This window comes from Pelobates fuscus, chromosome 11 (assembly GCF_036172605.1).
Source record: "Pelobates fuscus isolate aPelFus1 chromosome 11, aPelFus1.pri, whole genome shotgun sequence".
NCBI lineage: Eukaryota > Metazoa > Chordata > Amphibia > Anura > Pelobatidae > Pelobates > Pelobates fuscus.
In genome coordinates this window covers 125540035-125555504 of record NC_086327.1, presented here as the reverse complement: position 1 = coordinate 125555504, position 15470 = coordinate 125540035, and the positions used below count along the sequence as shown (strand labels likewise).

At 35.7% G+C, this 15470-nt stretch overlaps 1 protein-coding gene across 1 annotated transcript in view; it reads right to left on the bottom strand.

Moving 5' to 3' along the window:
• LOC134576981 (uncharacterized) overlaps window positions 1-15470 on the bottom strand; it is a 61188-nt gene that overhangs the window by 43241 nt on the left and 2477 nt on the right. Inside the window, exons 2-11 of the mRNA XM_063435634.1 lie at window positions 15214-15392; window positions 14557-14755; window positions 12141-12277; window positions 11014-11151; window positions 8969-9189; window positions 7227-7384; window positions 5768-5995; window positions 3721-4056; window positions 1066-1476; window positions 110-280 (exon numbers count right to left, since the gene is read on the bottom strand). Of these exons, the coding sequence (XP_063291704.1) occupies window positions 110-280; window positions 1066-1476; window positions 3721-4056; window positions 5768-5995; window positions 7227-7384; window positions 8969-9189; window positions 11014-11151; window positions 12141-12277; window positions 14557-14755; window positions 15214-15390 (2176 nt within the window). The 5' untranslated portion in view covers window positions 15391-15392. The remainder of the gene's footprint in view (window positions 1-109; window positions 281-1065; window positions 1477-3720; window positions 4057-5767; window positions 5996-7226; window positions 7385-8968; window positions 9190-11013; window positions 11152-12140; window positions 12278-14556; window positions 14756-15213; window positions 15393-15470) is intronic.

Genomic DNA, 15470 nt, shown 5'->3' with positions numbered 1-15470 from the left:
ACTTATAATAAAAATATGCAGTAACAGTACTGTAGATACACGCATACACACACACATGTACAGTTTTGAACGTATGGCAGATTTATTTTGTAATCAATGGTAACTATACCTTTCCCTTCGGCATCCTCCATTGTTCCTGCCAGCGGAATTAAATGGCCTTTAATAAAATCATATTCTACTCCAAGAATTGGCACCATTATATCTGAAGGTCCGGGGTCATGGATTTCCATTCCTAATACTGCAGGAAGCCACAGCTCTGTCCTGGGATAGAATATCATACCTGGTGCATTTTTTAAGATAAAATATTGCTTTGACTTCAATATGGCAAATATACAAAACATATCGGATATGAGTATGTCTCTATATATTAAACAACTGAGATCATGAATATTATTATTTTATGTAGTAATGTAGTCAGCTTAATACGGTTTGTATTGTTGTTTTTCGTCCTTCGTTAATGTTGATTTTTTTAACAAGAACAACTCATGAACTGACGTGCCTAAAGTAGTCATATTATCATGATCCGATAATAACACATAAACACAGTAACGTAAACTATACTGATTTTCAAATTTGGTAAAGTACCCCTTACATCAAAAAATGCTGTGAGGTGGACAATAAAAATGCTATTACATTTTAAGACGGTAAACAATCTTTATAAATTAATTTAAAAAGTAGAGTAACACCATGCCCTAGGAAATGAGAAAAAAATGTCAGAACAACAAAACAAAAAACAAAAAAAAGAAATAAAAGAGTTGTGTTTGAGATTTTAATATAAATTATTGTAATAAAATAGATTATTATTATTATTATTATTATTATTATTATTATATTGAAGCTAATAGCAAGTTTTTAATTACAATATAAAACAGATAAGTAAAAAATAAACTAATATTCTCACGTGTTTATTTTTTTATTATTTTTATTTTTTGTTCATTGAACTATATCGTCTACTGTAATTAGCATAAAGTACGAAATTGACCATGATAAACAAAACTGACCATAAAATAAGGGTGGTTAATGTGTAGAATAACTCCATATATATGGATTTAAAGGCCCACTCACCTAAATTTCCACCATAGCATTTAAAATCCATAGCCATTGACTTTTGCCACTTCAAATTGTGCGTTCTATACATTAAGTGTTGCTGCCTTATTGCAATGGATCTCTTCATATTTTCCATGGCTTTATCCAAAGCTCTGTAAACTTGTTCAAAGTCATCTTTCACTATAAAATCATCTCCAGGGATTGTGTCTTTAAGGGCTTTCAGAGCGTCAATCACATTGATCTCAGCCATCAGTAAATTGGACTCTAAGAGCGCTTGGTAACCTCCAGAATGGGGCACCACTTTTCCTTGATTGAAAACAGCACCTTGAAGTCGGACTTTTTTCCCACTCAATGGCTCACAGAATTCATCTCCAAACACAGAAATCTCACCAGATGTAGACATTAACCCTCCGACTGGAATAACGTGACCTATGAAGAAAGAGATTCAACAAAGTAAAATTAATAATTAAGAACTTTTGAAAAAAAATATATATCTAGGTTATTTTGAGTACTGTTATTCAAGTACTACAGATGAAAACACATTTTACATACCATTTTATGTACTACTAGGACTACCACCTGTATATTTGGACTATTTATATTTGGACTATTAGGTACCGCTGCTATTACTCTCTAGTATTTTTCAACATTTTCTATTTTATTTTATTTTCCACTTGTTTTAGGCGCACCCTTATTCCTTCTTTTCTCTCCATTGTATTCTAAGGGGTTCAGAGGGGATTCCCCTTTTCTATAGGTGTGCTGCCTTGTTGTCATATTCCCTGTTTTCCTATCAGCCCTGAACCTCCTTCCTGATCTCGATTATTAATTATTCCAGGATTTTTTGAAATACTGTTTTTTTATGAAAATCCCCCCAAATTTATTGAACAAATTTCATATTTCACTTGTGCTTGTATGGGAAATAATGTTAAAATAAATCACAAAAGCGACTAAATCTTAGGGTCAGAATGATTAGCAATTTTTTATTATTTGCACATCTCCAAAAATGCTTCAAGGGACATTATAGGCATGAAAGCAACTTTAGCTTAATGAAGCAGTTTTGGTGCACGGATCATGTCTCCTAAGTCTCACTGCTCAATTCTCTGCCATTTAGGAGTTAAATGTTCTGACTCTAAAGAACTCAATCCTAAATGTATTGGGTTTTAGAGATGCTCAGATCCAGAAATCGTACCTGCTGCACATGATTTCAAACAGTGATACATTCATATTGCAAAAAAAAAAAAAAGTATTCACATTTTGGAACCAGAAATTTTATATCTGCAGATTTACTGAGCAGACAAAATTCATACTGAACTCTGCTTTGGAAAATCAATAATAACTTCTACGATAACATTACAAAATTCCTGAAAAGCTAATTATATTAATAGAAGAAATGAAACCTTGCCAAATACATTAATGTCATATGTCATGTTAGTCATTATCTCTAACAATGAATCATAATAATGATATCAAACATTACTTATGCATATTACATATAAAGATAACTCGACACTTTAAGCACCAAAATAACTTTAGCTGAATTAAGTGGTTTTGATATGTAGATTAAACCCTGCAGCCTCACTGGACAATTTTCTGCCATTTAGGAGTTAAATTAGGAGTAATTCCGTTTTATTAACACCTCTCCTGGCTGTATGTATGCAGCGTCACTACAAGCATTCTGAAATAGAGCTCAATGTTTTCAATTTTACTTTTTTGCACATTGTGTTTAATGTAGCAGTTCTTGCCTTCTTCTCTGTTCGATGCCTGCTAGATCCCGCAGAAGACTCCCATGTGTGATTAAAGACCAATGGACAGAACAGGAGCAAAAAACGTATAAAGTAGCCACTGTGCTGCACGATCTGTTTGAAAATTATTATTTTTTTTCATGCTGGCTGTGTGAGTCCCAGCCAGGGGAGGTGTGGCTAGGGCTGCATAAACAAAAACAAAAGTGGTTTAACCCCTCAATGGCAGAGAATTGAGTATTAAGACTGCAGAGATATGATCCACCCCACGAGTAAGCAACCTTGGGCAATCCAGATGTTGTGGACTACATCCCCCATAATGCTCTTAAAACCATAATGCTGGCAAGGCATCAGGGGAGATGTAGTCCACAACATCTGGACTGCCAAAGGTTGCCTACCCCTGATCTATACACTAAAGCTGCTTTATTAAGCTAAATATATTTTGGTGCTTAGACGGTGCCTTTAACGTTTATCTTTTATCTCTTTAACATTGCATGCTATGTTTTTGTCTCATGCTGTATCAACTATGAAAACAAGTTGCTTTACCTAAGTTGGGTACAATTTTGTACATCCGTTAGACAGGAGTTTTGATCTACCTAACATAAACTGCAACACAAAACATCTTTTCTTTTAACATATTTGTGATATGAGTGTGTTTTGCACTGACTTTCCACAATGATCTCAGTATCGACTTATGTTTTTCTAAAAAAAAAAAAAAATCCATTATATGTTATGTTATTTATTTTGGTTTATTAGAACCTCTTCCTCTACATGTGGTGTGCGTCTCTGTTTTCCTAATCCTTACAAATTGATTTTACAGTATTTTACAATATTTTTTATACATTTAGTATATACAGTTATGTAAAGCAATTCTGTGTCACACACAAACACAACACATGTAAAACCCATAAAGACAAACATACACGCCACTGACCTGTGTTGCTGTCCAATTCAATGCCTAGAATCGGAAAAATCTTTCCTGTTTTGGGGTCAATCATAGGGCCTCCTATTTCAATTGGTGAAATCATGCCAGTGAGAGGATGGGCATATGTACCCCCCAGTGCCATCCATTGCCGTGTTTGTGGATGAATAGTTACAGCAAGAATTGGCACTTCCATTCCAGATGCATGATCCAACATTAGTATCAGCCCCTCATATTTTTTGTGATGATTAATACTTGGAAGATTGCATTCCACTGGTAGCCCAGATCTCGGACACAGGGGATAAGGAATAAATGGGAATAGAAGTGTTTCTGTTGTCGTAATTTCTCCTTGTTATTTACAAAACAAATAAATAAATAAAATACATAAAACTCAAGTAAACAGATATGGATTTGGGTGAACCAAAATTAATCCGAAAAATGTTGCTAATTTCTAAAATACTAATGCCCATTATTCCCTATGGGGAATGAAAGAAGGTGTCAGTCACAAAGTTACAAAGTATCAATGTAGTGAGTTATTGATTTGATTAATTATTGGGAGAATTGAGTTATCGATTAGATTTTTCAGAGATCTATTTATTTTAATTTGTTTATGGTTTAAGTTGATTCTGGAATTTGGACGCTTCCAAATTGCTGAATCACCAAATTCAGGAAAAATTTGATTCAGAACAAAATTAATTGTCCATGTCTACTTTAAAAAGCGAGTACAGTTCAAAGCCTTTCAAGAAATGTATATGTGATCAGTTGAGTATGACATAATTTAAAGGGACACTATAGTCAAAAGAACAACTACAGCTTAATATAGTTGTTCTGGTGAGTATTATCATTACCTTCAGGCATTTTCACACTGTCTTTCCATAGGTACACCTCCAAGGGGCCACTCCTCAGATGGCCACTGGAGGTGCTTCCTGGCGCAGTGCTGCACAGGAGTGTAGCGCTGACCCGCGCTGCGCTAGAAATAAGGAAAGTTTTCACCTTTTCTAACAGGGCTATGGGGGCATGTTTGTGTTCCTGACCCTATAGTGTTCCTTTAATTAACTAAATAAAGGAGCCAACAGATAAATAAAAAAGGGACCAGACCTTAGTTTGGGCATGCCAGTAGTAGTGTAAGAATAAGACCAGAGAATAAATGAAAAAGAAGAAAAGTCAAATGAAATGAATGAGTATCCAAATTAAAAGCATTTTGGAGAAATATATTTGCATTCATTCAAAACATTAACCTATCTTTTATTTATTTTACTTCAGAATTAGGCTTGTTTAAAAAGTTTCCTCGCTCCATAAATAAAATCGACAAAATAATTATAGGACATATTTTAATTGCTGAGAATAAAACACATGAATTGGCCATAAAACAACGACCCCACTTATTAGATACGTTATTATACTTCCTACATACAAGTGAATTTACAAGAAGGAGAACAGCGAGGATACCAGTCCTGACCAAATACCTACAAACTCTGCGTCTCCCATAAGTCCACTTTTAGATAAGACTCTTTTTTATTTGGACTATTGACTTTCTTTGGCGCAGCCCTTTCTTTTATTCTTTTTTCTTTCGATATATACATAAATACATTAAATCAAAGATAATGTTTGATACGTAGATTGCATCAAAATAAATGTTTCAGCACTCTGGGCTAAACGAGGTTTAAATACAAGGATTATTGTGTACAATGATTTATTTATAAACCCAAATAGACTTGGCAATCTTGTTAGTTTTATTAACATTGACCTCAGTTACATTAGTGTTGGGTTCAAATAAAACAATGATCTAAATGTGCATTCCTCTTTCCAAATAATTCATGTCAGGTCATTCCTCTGTGAAAGAACATTAAATTAAGCTATAAAAGAGGTCTAATTGTGCTCAAGAGAGGAAAATATTGGTTTTGATGACATGGGAAATATAGTTGTTTTTTTTTAATGCTATTGAAAATGAAAGCTTGTACTTGCATTTTCTCCTGAAGTGCAATAGCCTAAGTGACCCTATTGATGAGAATGGCTCCAAAGACCTATTTGATTTTTTTTAAATGGTTTCTTTACTTACCGAACGCTGAGTCCACAGTAGTAATTAGCTGGGAGGTAGTGGGATCATACACAACATTCCCAGCAATTGGAAGGACTTTGCCAGTTTCACTGTGCACAAAATAGTCATCTGGAGCTGGCATTAAATAATGACTGGATAGAAGCATAACAGAATGTGAAGCTGGACTTAGAAGCCCATGTGTGCTATTCACACTTACAAGATTGCCGTCCCGTACCGAGCCATCTAACGCTGCAATAGATACAACAAAAAACATAAAAAAAAATAAAAACCATAAACATCAAAATAAGGTGAAAATGTATAATACCACATAATCTGTCAGAACCGTGCATATAAATGATACAAACACAAATGCATGTTTGTTTAATCTATCATTCAGTCATTTTTTAAATGAGACAGATATAAGAGCTTAAAGCAGTGTTTATCAAAATAATAAGAGGGAAGACAAAATGCCTGATGATGTATGGTAGTTGGCAGGAGAAGTGAAAGGAAGATATAGTTACTTGAAGTTCTCCATGTTTCTCACTGGTGCTTAATCCTTTAGTATCCCGTTTGACTCACCTTAAAAGGTCCTCGATGTTTGAGAAGGGGCCTCATCTCACAGCCTCCACTAGCGATAGCGACAAAACTTGATGGTGGAAGCTCACCCTTTTCGAAAGTTTTGTCCAGCTAAGATTTTATTTCTTAGTTCTTAGATTGTTTTATATGAATTGATTGCTCAGTCAGTATGAGTATTTCATAAAGATTTTATCGTTATAAAATACTCAGAAGAGACAGAATTGCCTTTAAAAATTGATCTCATGTCCTTCTTAGGCCATCATAAGAGTCAAACAAATACAACTTTTCCACGGATTACATTTTGCTGTAATCATTTGAATTCCCAAACTCAGAGACAACATTTATCTGAATCACAAACCAAGTGAAACAGAATGATAGAAAAAAGATGATTCATGGCTAGGGGACTGTTACGAAATGTTGTCTTTATTCACAAAGCAAGAGTGAGCAATCGAGGGAAAAAAGGAGGAACAAAAATAAATATGTTTTACTATATTTTCACAATCACTGATATGTCTTTATTTCAATATACTGCAAAATATATGCATAATATTTATATTGTGTTATTATGTATATGTTTTGCAGTACACTGATTGGTTCATTTTTGCATTTTTACATTTCCCGAATCAGTTTTTCGGTATGGAAATTCTGCTCAGTTGAACCGACGCACAGCTGTAATTCGCCCATAAGGAAAAAAATATTTCAGAAAAAAAAGGTTTGGCCAAACTGAATTGTCTCGCAATGTACAAATCTTATGACAACTAGGGCTTGTGTCCAGATTAAGTTGTTGTTAGGATTTCTTTATATTTCGTTATGGTTTTGTCACCAATAGCTCTCTGCTTCGTGTCTCTTTATTTAACTTCAATAATCTGTTACTGGTTAAAAATAAAGACATACATAATATTACCTATAAGATCCCTTTTGGTAAGAGCGCATGTTCTGTCCTTGTTAATAAGGTAGGCGCCTGTTCCTTCACCCAGAACACCCCACGCTTTGAGCCTCTCACACTCCTTCATCACCGCTGTATGCATTCTGCTGCATGCATCTTCTAGCTGTAACATGAGTCTGAAATAAGTAAACGAATCATGTTTCAGTAAATATAGGAAAATAGTGTAAACACAGTAATATCACGGTATCTGAGCCTGTTTTATGGTTCTGAAATGGTATATTACTCTCTAAAATAAACATTGAATTCCTCAGGCTCTAGCAACATTTAACCTTGCAAAAATTGTTATCAAAATATATTTTCTATAGTGGAAATTCCGTATCATCGTCTCATTCATCTTCTATCTCTCAAACATACACACCTTCACTTCTTCACCCATGCTTCTATAACACAAGCCATGTCCCCACTCTAATTCCCCATTATTCTAAATCCGCATGCCATACATTTATCTTCTAATCATCAATGGTACCCAATATTTAAGGGGGAGCTGTCACTTTGCAGGTTTTATTTTTAAACAATTAATTTTCTGTCCTTGAGTCCTGGTTTTATTTCTTTATTTTTAAATATATTATAGTTTGTTTCAGTTACAGATTAAAAAAAACAAAAACGTAAGATGTACTTTTTTAATAGGGAACATTGTCTTTGCCATTTTTTGACACTTGGCTGAGCTCAAGCAAAGTTTCATTTCAGTTGCTAAACTAATTTACCCACAATCCGTCAGTTAAAAAATAAATCGCACAGAAGGGCAAACGGCAGACATCATGGACAGAGGGGAACAAAATGGCTGCTCCCAGATACTGAGATCCAGGAAGTGGATAAAAAACATAATAAATATAAATAAAGGCCAGTAGCAAGGTAGGGAATATAATCATTCAAATACAAGGGGCATAAGAAAAGGAAAAGTGAAACAAAGTGCCCCTTAAAGTATTTCCTGCACATTTCCCCCATCCTCTCTATTTTATTATATTATTCTGTCCTTATAGTTATCACTATTCTGCATTTTTTCAGTATCTCCCTATCCTTTCCCAGTAGCATTACCCGTGTCTTTGGTTTATTTGAAATCCTATCACAGTATCCCTCACATGTCCAATGCCTGCAGTATAGAGAGTAGTCGTTATGTGATTGGCGTTTTATTTTTATTTTCCTACCAATGTATAAAAAAACAAAACAGGTGTACTAATGACTGACCAGAGGAAGCAGAGATCTTGGAGACGCATGTGAAGTACAGGGATGCTGTAAGCAATTAATGCGATGCCTAAACTTGATAATTCTTCTACATCTGCTGAATTATATATAATATAAACTTAGAAACCAGAGTAATCTGAATGTACCTTTCCTGGTTAAACACTTTGTTATTATTAATATTATTGTTAATGTACAAATATGCAGTGAGGTCTATAGCTGTTCCATAAAAAGCTATGACTTGCTATAATATAGTTATAGATTAGTAAATTGATATTTTTATCCTTCTCTGCTTATTCATTTTCTGCTATCCTTCTTCCCCGTCCCCAATCCCACGTCTTACTCTGTTAATTCTTGTCTGTTGTGTTTATTCTCTGTTTTAGTATTTCTGTATTTGTGTTCTTACAAGCTTTTTTAAAATGTCAGTGAAAGAAATGTCAAAGTACAAAGTTAAGTGCTTGGCCGCGTCTTTAAATACATTAGCAGAATGCTGGAAAAAGCTATTCCAATTAAACACTCACGATTGGCTATTATATACACAGAGCTTGCTGGCAGACTCTCCGATACTGTTTTTTGTTTTCAGCATCTCAAGCAATCTCAGACATTCTCTCAGAGCGCCATTAAAAACAACGCAATGATCTTCCAAACTCTTCGAATCCTGCTCTAAATTGCCCAGCTGCTTATTTAGAATCTCCTCGTATTCCGCTGCCAACAGCTTTCTCTTTGCGATTTCCAGTTCAGCCTGAAGCACAGAATAAGAAAACAAGTTCAAATATAATGAATAATCTGGATGTAAATTCTGCACCCTTTATCAGTGGAATATTGACTATTAAAGGATCACGCTAAGCACCATAATCACTACAGCTCACTGCGGTCGTTATGTTCCCACAAGTGTCCTTTAGTGATAGTGATTATGGTACTTGAAGTATTCCTTCAGGGATCATTATGTATTATACTCGTAGAGTATACAGTGCTGAAAAATATGTTATCATTAACAAATGCCAAATAATCATTATTATTACTAAATAATACAAACCATATCATGCATACAAGCTATACCTTTTTACAGCCATTCAACATTGAACTATTTCCTTTTTTTAAGGCATATTTTGTATTAGATGGTGACCTTCAAGGGACAATATAGTCACCAGAACAACTACAGCTTAGGTGGCTGTTCTTGTATCTATAGCATGTCCCTGCAGGCATTGTCATGTTTTCATAGAAAATGTAGTGTTTATGTTACTGCCTAGGGACATCTCCAGTAGCAGTCACTCCGTATGGAGGCCCAGAACTTTCCCCATAGAGATGCATTGAGTTAATGCATCTTTATGAGGGGTTGCAGATTGGTGCAGAGCAGCGTTTTGCTGCACATGTGCAATAGCCTCCTGTGGGAAAGCATTGGATTGGCTGAGATCATCAAGACTGATGCTCTCAGCCAAGGGGGTGGAGCATGGGTAGGACCAGCCACAACCAAATCTGTATTAAGCTGGAGAAAGGTAAGTATATCACCTATTTAAGGGGATGCCAGGGGACTAAATAGCAATAGTGTAAGGAATACATGTTTCTATTTCTGACAGAATAGTGCTCCTTTAATCAATCCACAATAAAATAATGACAGAAATGAACCAATTCATGCAATAAATGTATCTTCTATTGTATCTACCAGATATTTGTTTCCAGTAAATATATAGTGAAGGACTGCATTACACCCAAAGCTACTCTGCTATAAGCACCTAATTAATGAGTTCATATTTATAACTTAACTAAAATACATGTATTTCAAGATGTCATGGAGATCTGTCACCAGACATGGTATATTTACTAAGGGTTGTGGTGACAGAAGAATGATGATGATAATATGTGTCTATAAAGCATATTAGAGGGTTAAATTGGAGTGCGCATAACAGCCAGTTGTCAGTGACTGTTGAATTTAAAGGACAACAGAAACTCTCCTTTGTACATTGCTGAGATGTGATTAAAACACATTAAAAACAGTACAGATCAATGTAGTGCCCATGGTGCAAAGAGGTTATGAGTTCCATGCCATGATTTGTTGGCAAACCTTTTTGTGAGTAGTTTGACAAGAACTAAGGTTTTCCCAGTGCCTCTCTGCAGCTGTATTGGAAATGTGAAACTCACACTTCCGCACTGTAATTAATAATTTCACCCAACCTGGATGTCAGTGATAGCCTGAATGCACTGCAATAACTCACCCACCACACCATCCAATTTGGACAAAATTCATATTGGTAATTCCAAATGATCAATGATGGTGGAGAGGCTGCGGGTTGTAGGTACCAGGGAAAACCTATTTTTTTTGGCAAACAACTGTAGGACGAGCAGCATATCCTCTGTGCGCTATATCCACTACACTGATCTATAGTGGTTATGGTAATTAGTGTTCCCATTTAATAGCGTCATTTTTCAAGATGAATGGAGAATAATTTAGCAAAATCCTCTACGGAAACCTATTTTTTAAAGTATCATGTGCACTACTGACGATGTGTTACAAAGTAGGTGTCTTTGGAAGTCACAGATATAAGAAAATACTTCGGTAACATAGTACCTCTTTCTTTTTTCTTTTGTAGCTTTCTAATATGGAACTGCTGTAACGCTTCTGTTTGTAAGAAATACTTAGACATTTCGCAAAAACGTCTTTCAGAGTGCTCACTTCATGTACAAGTTTATCATAGTAAATCTTTACCTAAAAGGCAAAACATAGCATGTTCATTGTTATCACTGGTAACAAAATGACTTGGAAAATCGTTGTTTTCATTTTCTGTTTCTAACTTCCCAAAGACGTATTTAATCAACATATTTCTGCACCCCTCTATTAGGTCTCACAATGTGGTCTTGTTTAAACTGCTATTAGTTTAATCAATACTTAGTTGAATAAGAATATATTTTGAAATATTTAGTCATACAGACATCCATAAATCTAAACAGACACTGTAAGCACGTTAACAACTTCATTTTATTGAAGATGTTATAGTGCCTGCAGTCTGCTACCACAAATTCTTGTTTAAGTCCCAGTTGATCTGTGTGTAATGTCCATGGGATTCATTAGAAGGCTCATGACTGGTAGCATACAAGTCTAATGATAGATGCCTTATATTCAGATGCTTCTTTTCTTCCATGCAAGATTTTTTATTTAAAGGACCACTATAGGCACCCAGACCACTTCAGCTCAATGAAGTGGTCTAGGTGCCAGGTCCCTCTAGTTTTAACCCTGCAACTGAAAACATAGCAGTTTCAGAGACACTTCTATGTTTACATTGAGGGTTAATCCGGCCTCTAGTGGCTGTCTCACTGACAACCGCTAGAGGCCGCTTCCGAGATTCTCACTGTAAAAATCACAGTGAGAAGATGCTGGACGTCCATAGCAAAGCATTGAGTAATGCTTTCCTATGGGCTGTTTGAATGTGCATGCAGCTCTTGTCGGCAGGAGGAGGAGAGGTCACCAGCGCAGAGGGAGCCCGAAGCGGGAGAAAGGTAAGTGGCAGAAGGGGTTTTAACCCCTTCAGCCCAGCGGGAGGGAGCCATGAGGGTGACCTAAGGAGAGAGGGGACCTAAGGACTACATAGTGCCAAGAAAACAAGTTTGTTTTCCTGGAACTATAGAGGTCCTTTAAAGAATAAGGTAGTGGGAGGTACACCTGGAATCAATCTAATATAAACAAAGTAACTCACTTACTTCTTCTTTTAGATGGCCAAGTTTAGCTGTGACTAGAAGAGATTGCTTTAATAAAATATCATAGAATACGTGTGTGTTGAAACATTCCATGTCAACCTGCTGATCATAGTCCCAAAATTCATCATTCACAAGGAAACCTAAAAGAGGACAAAACACGGTTGTTTGCGAAAGTCACAAGATAGCACACATCTGAAAATGCCCTTTAAATTTCAGTTTTTGGGAAGTCTATTAGATTTACAAACATGAATAAGCTGTCATCTAGAGGAGAACACATGGACGTTTGCTGTAAACATCTTCCAACCTTTCCATTTTAATTAATTTTAACACCTTAAACATCAATACAGTTTAAGTTTTGATTGTATAATTAAAAGGATTGACAAGGCAATGTTCTGCTAAACTGCTACAACCATTAAATATTTTTATGTCTATTACAGATTAGACAGATTATCTAATTGTTGTGACGGAGGCTGCAGAGCTAAGCAATATACATTCCATAAAATAAGAGAAAATAATATTAAACAAACTATTTGGGAAATTTTCTGAATACGTACCTGTATAGCAGTCTAACCCAACTACTTTGGAGACATAATAAGTTAGAATTTTAGTTTGGGGTAAAAATGGAAACTGTTGGGTCATAATCTTAATCTTATGGAAAGGTCTTGTTGGAAATCATAGGGAGACAGTTATTCCCTAATTCCGAGCCCAGCTTAATCTTAATCTTCTCTTATCCTAAATTCTCCCAGATCTAAATATCACAAACCCTAAGACCTCCCAACACTAACTACCCTAAGCCTTTATCATGGCTTAGACTGCGGTACCTTGCATCATTATAACATTGAGTGTAACAGTGTAACAGTGTACCTGCTGACACATTACTATAAATAGCACACTAATGGTATTATTAAAGGGGACATCTAGGTAAAAAAAAAATCCAATTTTAATGAGCATGAACAAAACTGTTCAAATAAAAAAATTGAATTTTTTTTCCATTTTTTTTTTATATACTCTTAAAATTCTTTCCTGCAAGCTCTGCCGCTAAACGTTTTGCCCAGCACTAACTTTCTTATTCATCCTTGGCTGTGGACAGACTAAAATTTGCAAGCCATAAATCTTAAGTGGAAATGGATTTTAGTAAAAAAAATTAAATTAAATAAAGTTAATTAAATACTGGATGTTTTTCAAAATATATGGTGAAAAATTAAATGCTCAAATGCGCTGGAATAGGTTTTTTTTTAGAAGTGTAGACAAGTCTAAAGGCTTAGAAGACTTATTGTTTTGAATTCTTCTTTCTTTATCTAACTTTATCCAATCTCATGCAGGAGCTTGCTTTGCACTAGCAATTAAAATAGCAGGATGTAAAAACTTCTAAAGTAAACAAACTCTGCTAAGAATGAATGTTTCTTTTCAAGAAGTCTGTATGGAGACTGGGTGAGACACAGCAAGGAGTGGTGTAGTTAGTTCTTCATAAACAAATTGGGCACACAAACCACTTCACTAACGGACACTGTAAGCACCCGAAGTGCCCCTGTCCCTTTAATCTTGCAATTATAATTCTCTAATTGATAATCTGCATTAATTACATTGCAAGGTCTGGTAGACAGCCACTAGAGGTACGTCTGTGTTATTATGTGACTTCTGCACACCTAACTAATGCTGAACATCCTCACTGAGGATATCCAGGACATCCAGTGTCAGCTAAAACCCTATAGGAAAGCATTGATTCAATGCTTTCCTTTGGGGTAGCCCTAAAGCTAGCCTGGTGCTTGCAGCGCATGCACATGGGGGTGGAGCCTGACCCGGAGCCAAGGGACATCGGTGCTAGATTCTGGTAAGTGACAGAAGGGTTTCTGCATTGCAGGGTCGGGGGACAGACGCAAGGGGGCACTATAGGGTACTATAGTGCTAGGAATACTACTTTGTATTCTAAGCACTATAATTTCCCTTTAACCCCTTAAGGACCAAACTTCTGGAATAAAAGGGAATCATGACATGTCACACATGTCATATGTCCTTAAGGGGTTAAACTAAAATGGCTTTCATGTGCATTAGTTTTTAGTTTGAAGCGCTTTCCAATTTTTCAACAAACTGGGAAAAAATTCCTTCTCGACCTCAGAATCAGATCTCTTTTCTCAAGAAGCTGCAACTGTTTAAAATCAATGTTAAATCGCATTTTTTCTAAAATGAGTCCATAAGTATAGAAAGTAAGGCATGCATTCTCTCCCAAACAGACTTGTTGCACCATAACCACTGCACCAAGCTGTAGTGATTATAATGTCCCTTTAATGGTGCATGAGGAGGGTGACAGCCAGGGCATGCATATATACTCTAATCCATTCTGGCCATTTTCCTTCATTGAGACTGACATCCCACACATTGACTGTAAAGAATGAAGAAAATAATCGTTAATGCTACTTACTACGACATTTCTTTTTATCAGACTCATCCCACTTTTTATCAGCATGAGTTTTGATCCTCGTTTTCGGATGAAGTTTCTTCACTGTTGACACAGCAGCCCCTTTGGATGAATAGCTATTAAAGTTATATTTGAGATGACGTTTTCTGAACTTTGGAAAACCTGCAGTCTTCTGAGTCCAGCCCAAGTCTTTAAACCAAACCTGGCAAACACAAGATATTCATAGTATCATCGTATTATTAAAGTGCTACATCTTCAGAATCATCCACAATACTACATTTTATCATGACACACCTTGCACATAGTGTATAATAATTTATAAATTCTGTTTAGTTTTATGGGATTACTGTCAAAGAACTCACGATATTCGTTTAATAACCAACGCTCCCCAAGTTTTATGTGAAAAGTCATTTTACCCAAGCAGCAGGTAAAAGTGCTATCTATGGCTTCTGGCAGTGGTTGAACCCTGGACAGCTGTCAGTATTTAGCGCAGTGTTCCAAATCAGAACTTCCATCAGTAAACTGTATTCTGTTCTGTACTAACCCCCAGCAAATATAAACAGTGTCAAAACAGTGCCCTACATGAAATCATTACTGACAAATATAACAGTTTTATAAATTTATAATTAATGTTACTAAAAAAACTGAAATTTAACTTACAAGAAGTAAGATGCAGGTTATTAAAATTAACAGAAGGCTTGTTACAATCCCAGTAATGGCTGGCCAATCCGGCTTTAAAAGAAGCTGAGGAGTCTTTGCAATTCCGTTACGGACGACATATCTAGGGGCCGTAGGAAAAAACGGACCATCTTCATAACATTGCCCTCCTCTTACCATGACTCTTAGATACTAGAAAATAAATGTTTTCATTATGAACACTGGGAAAAATATGTGGGTTGAGATATAAATTAAAGATT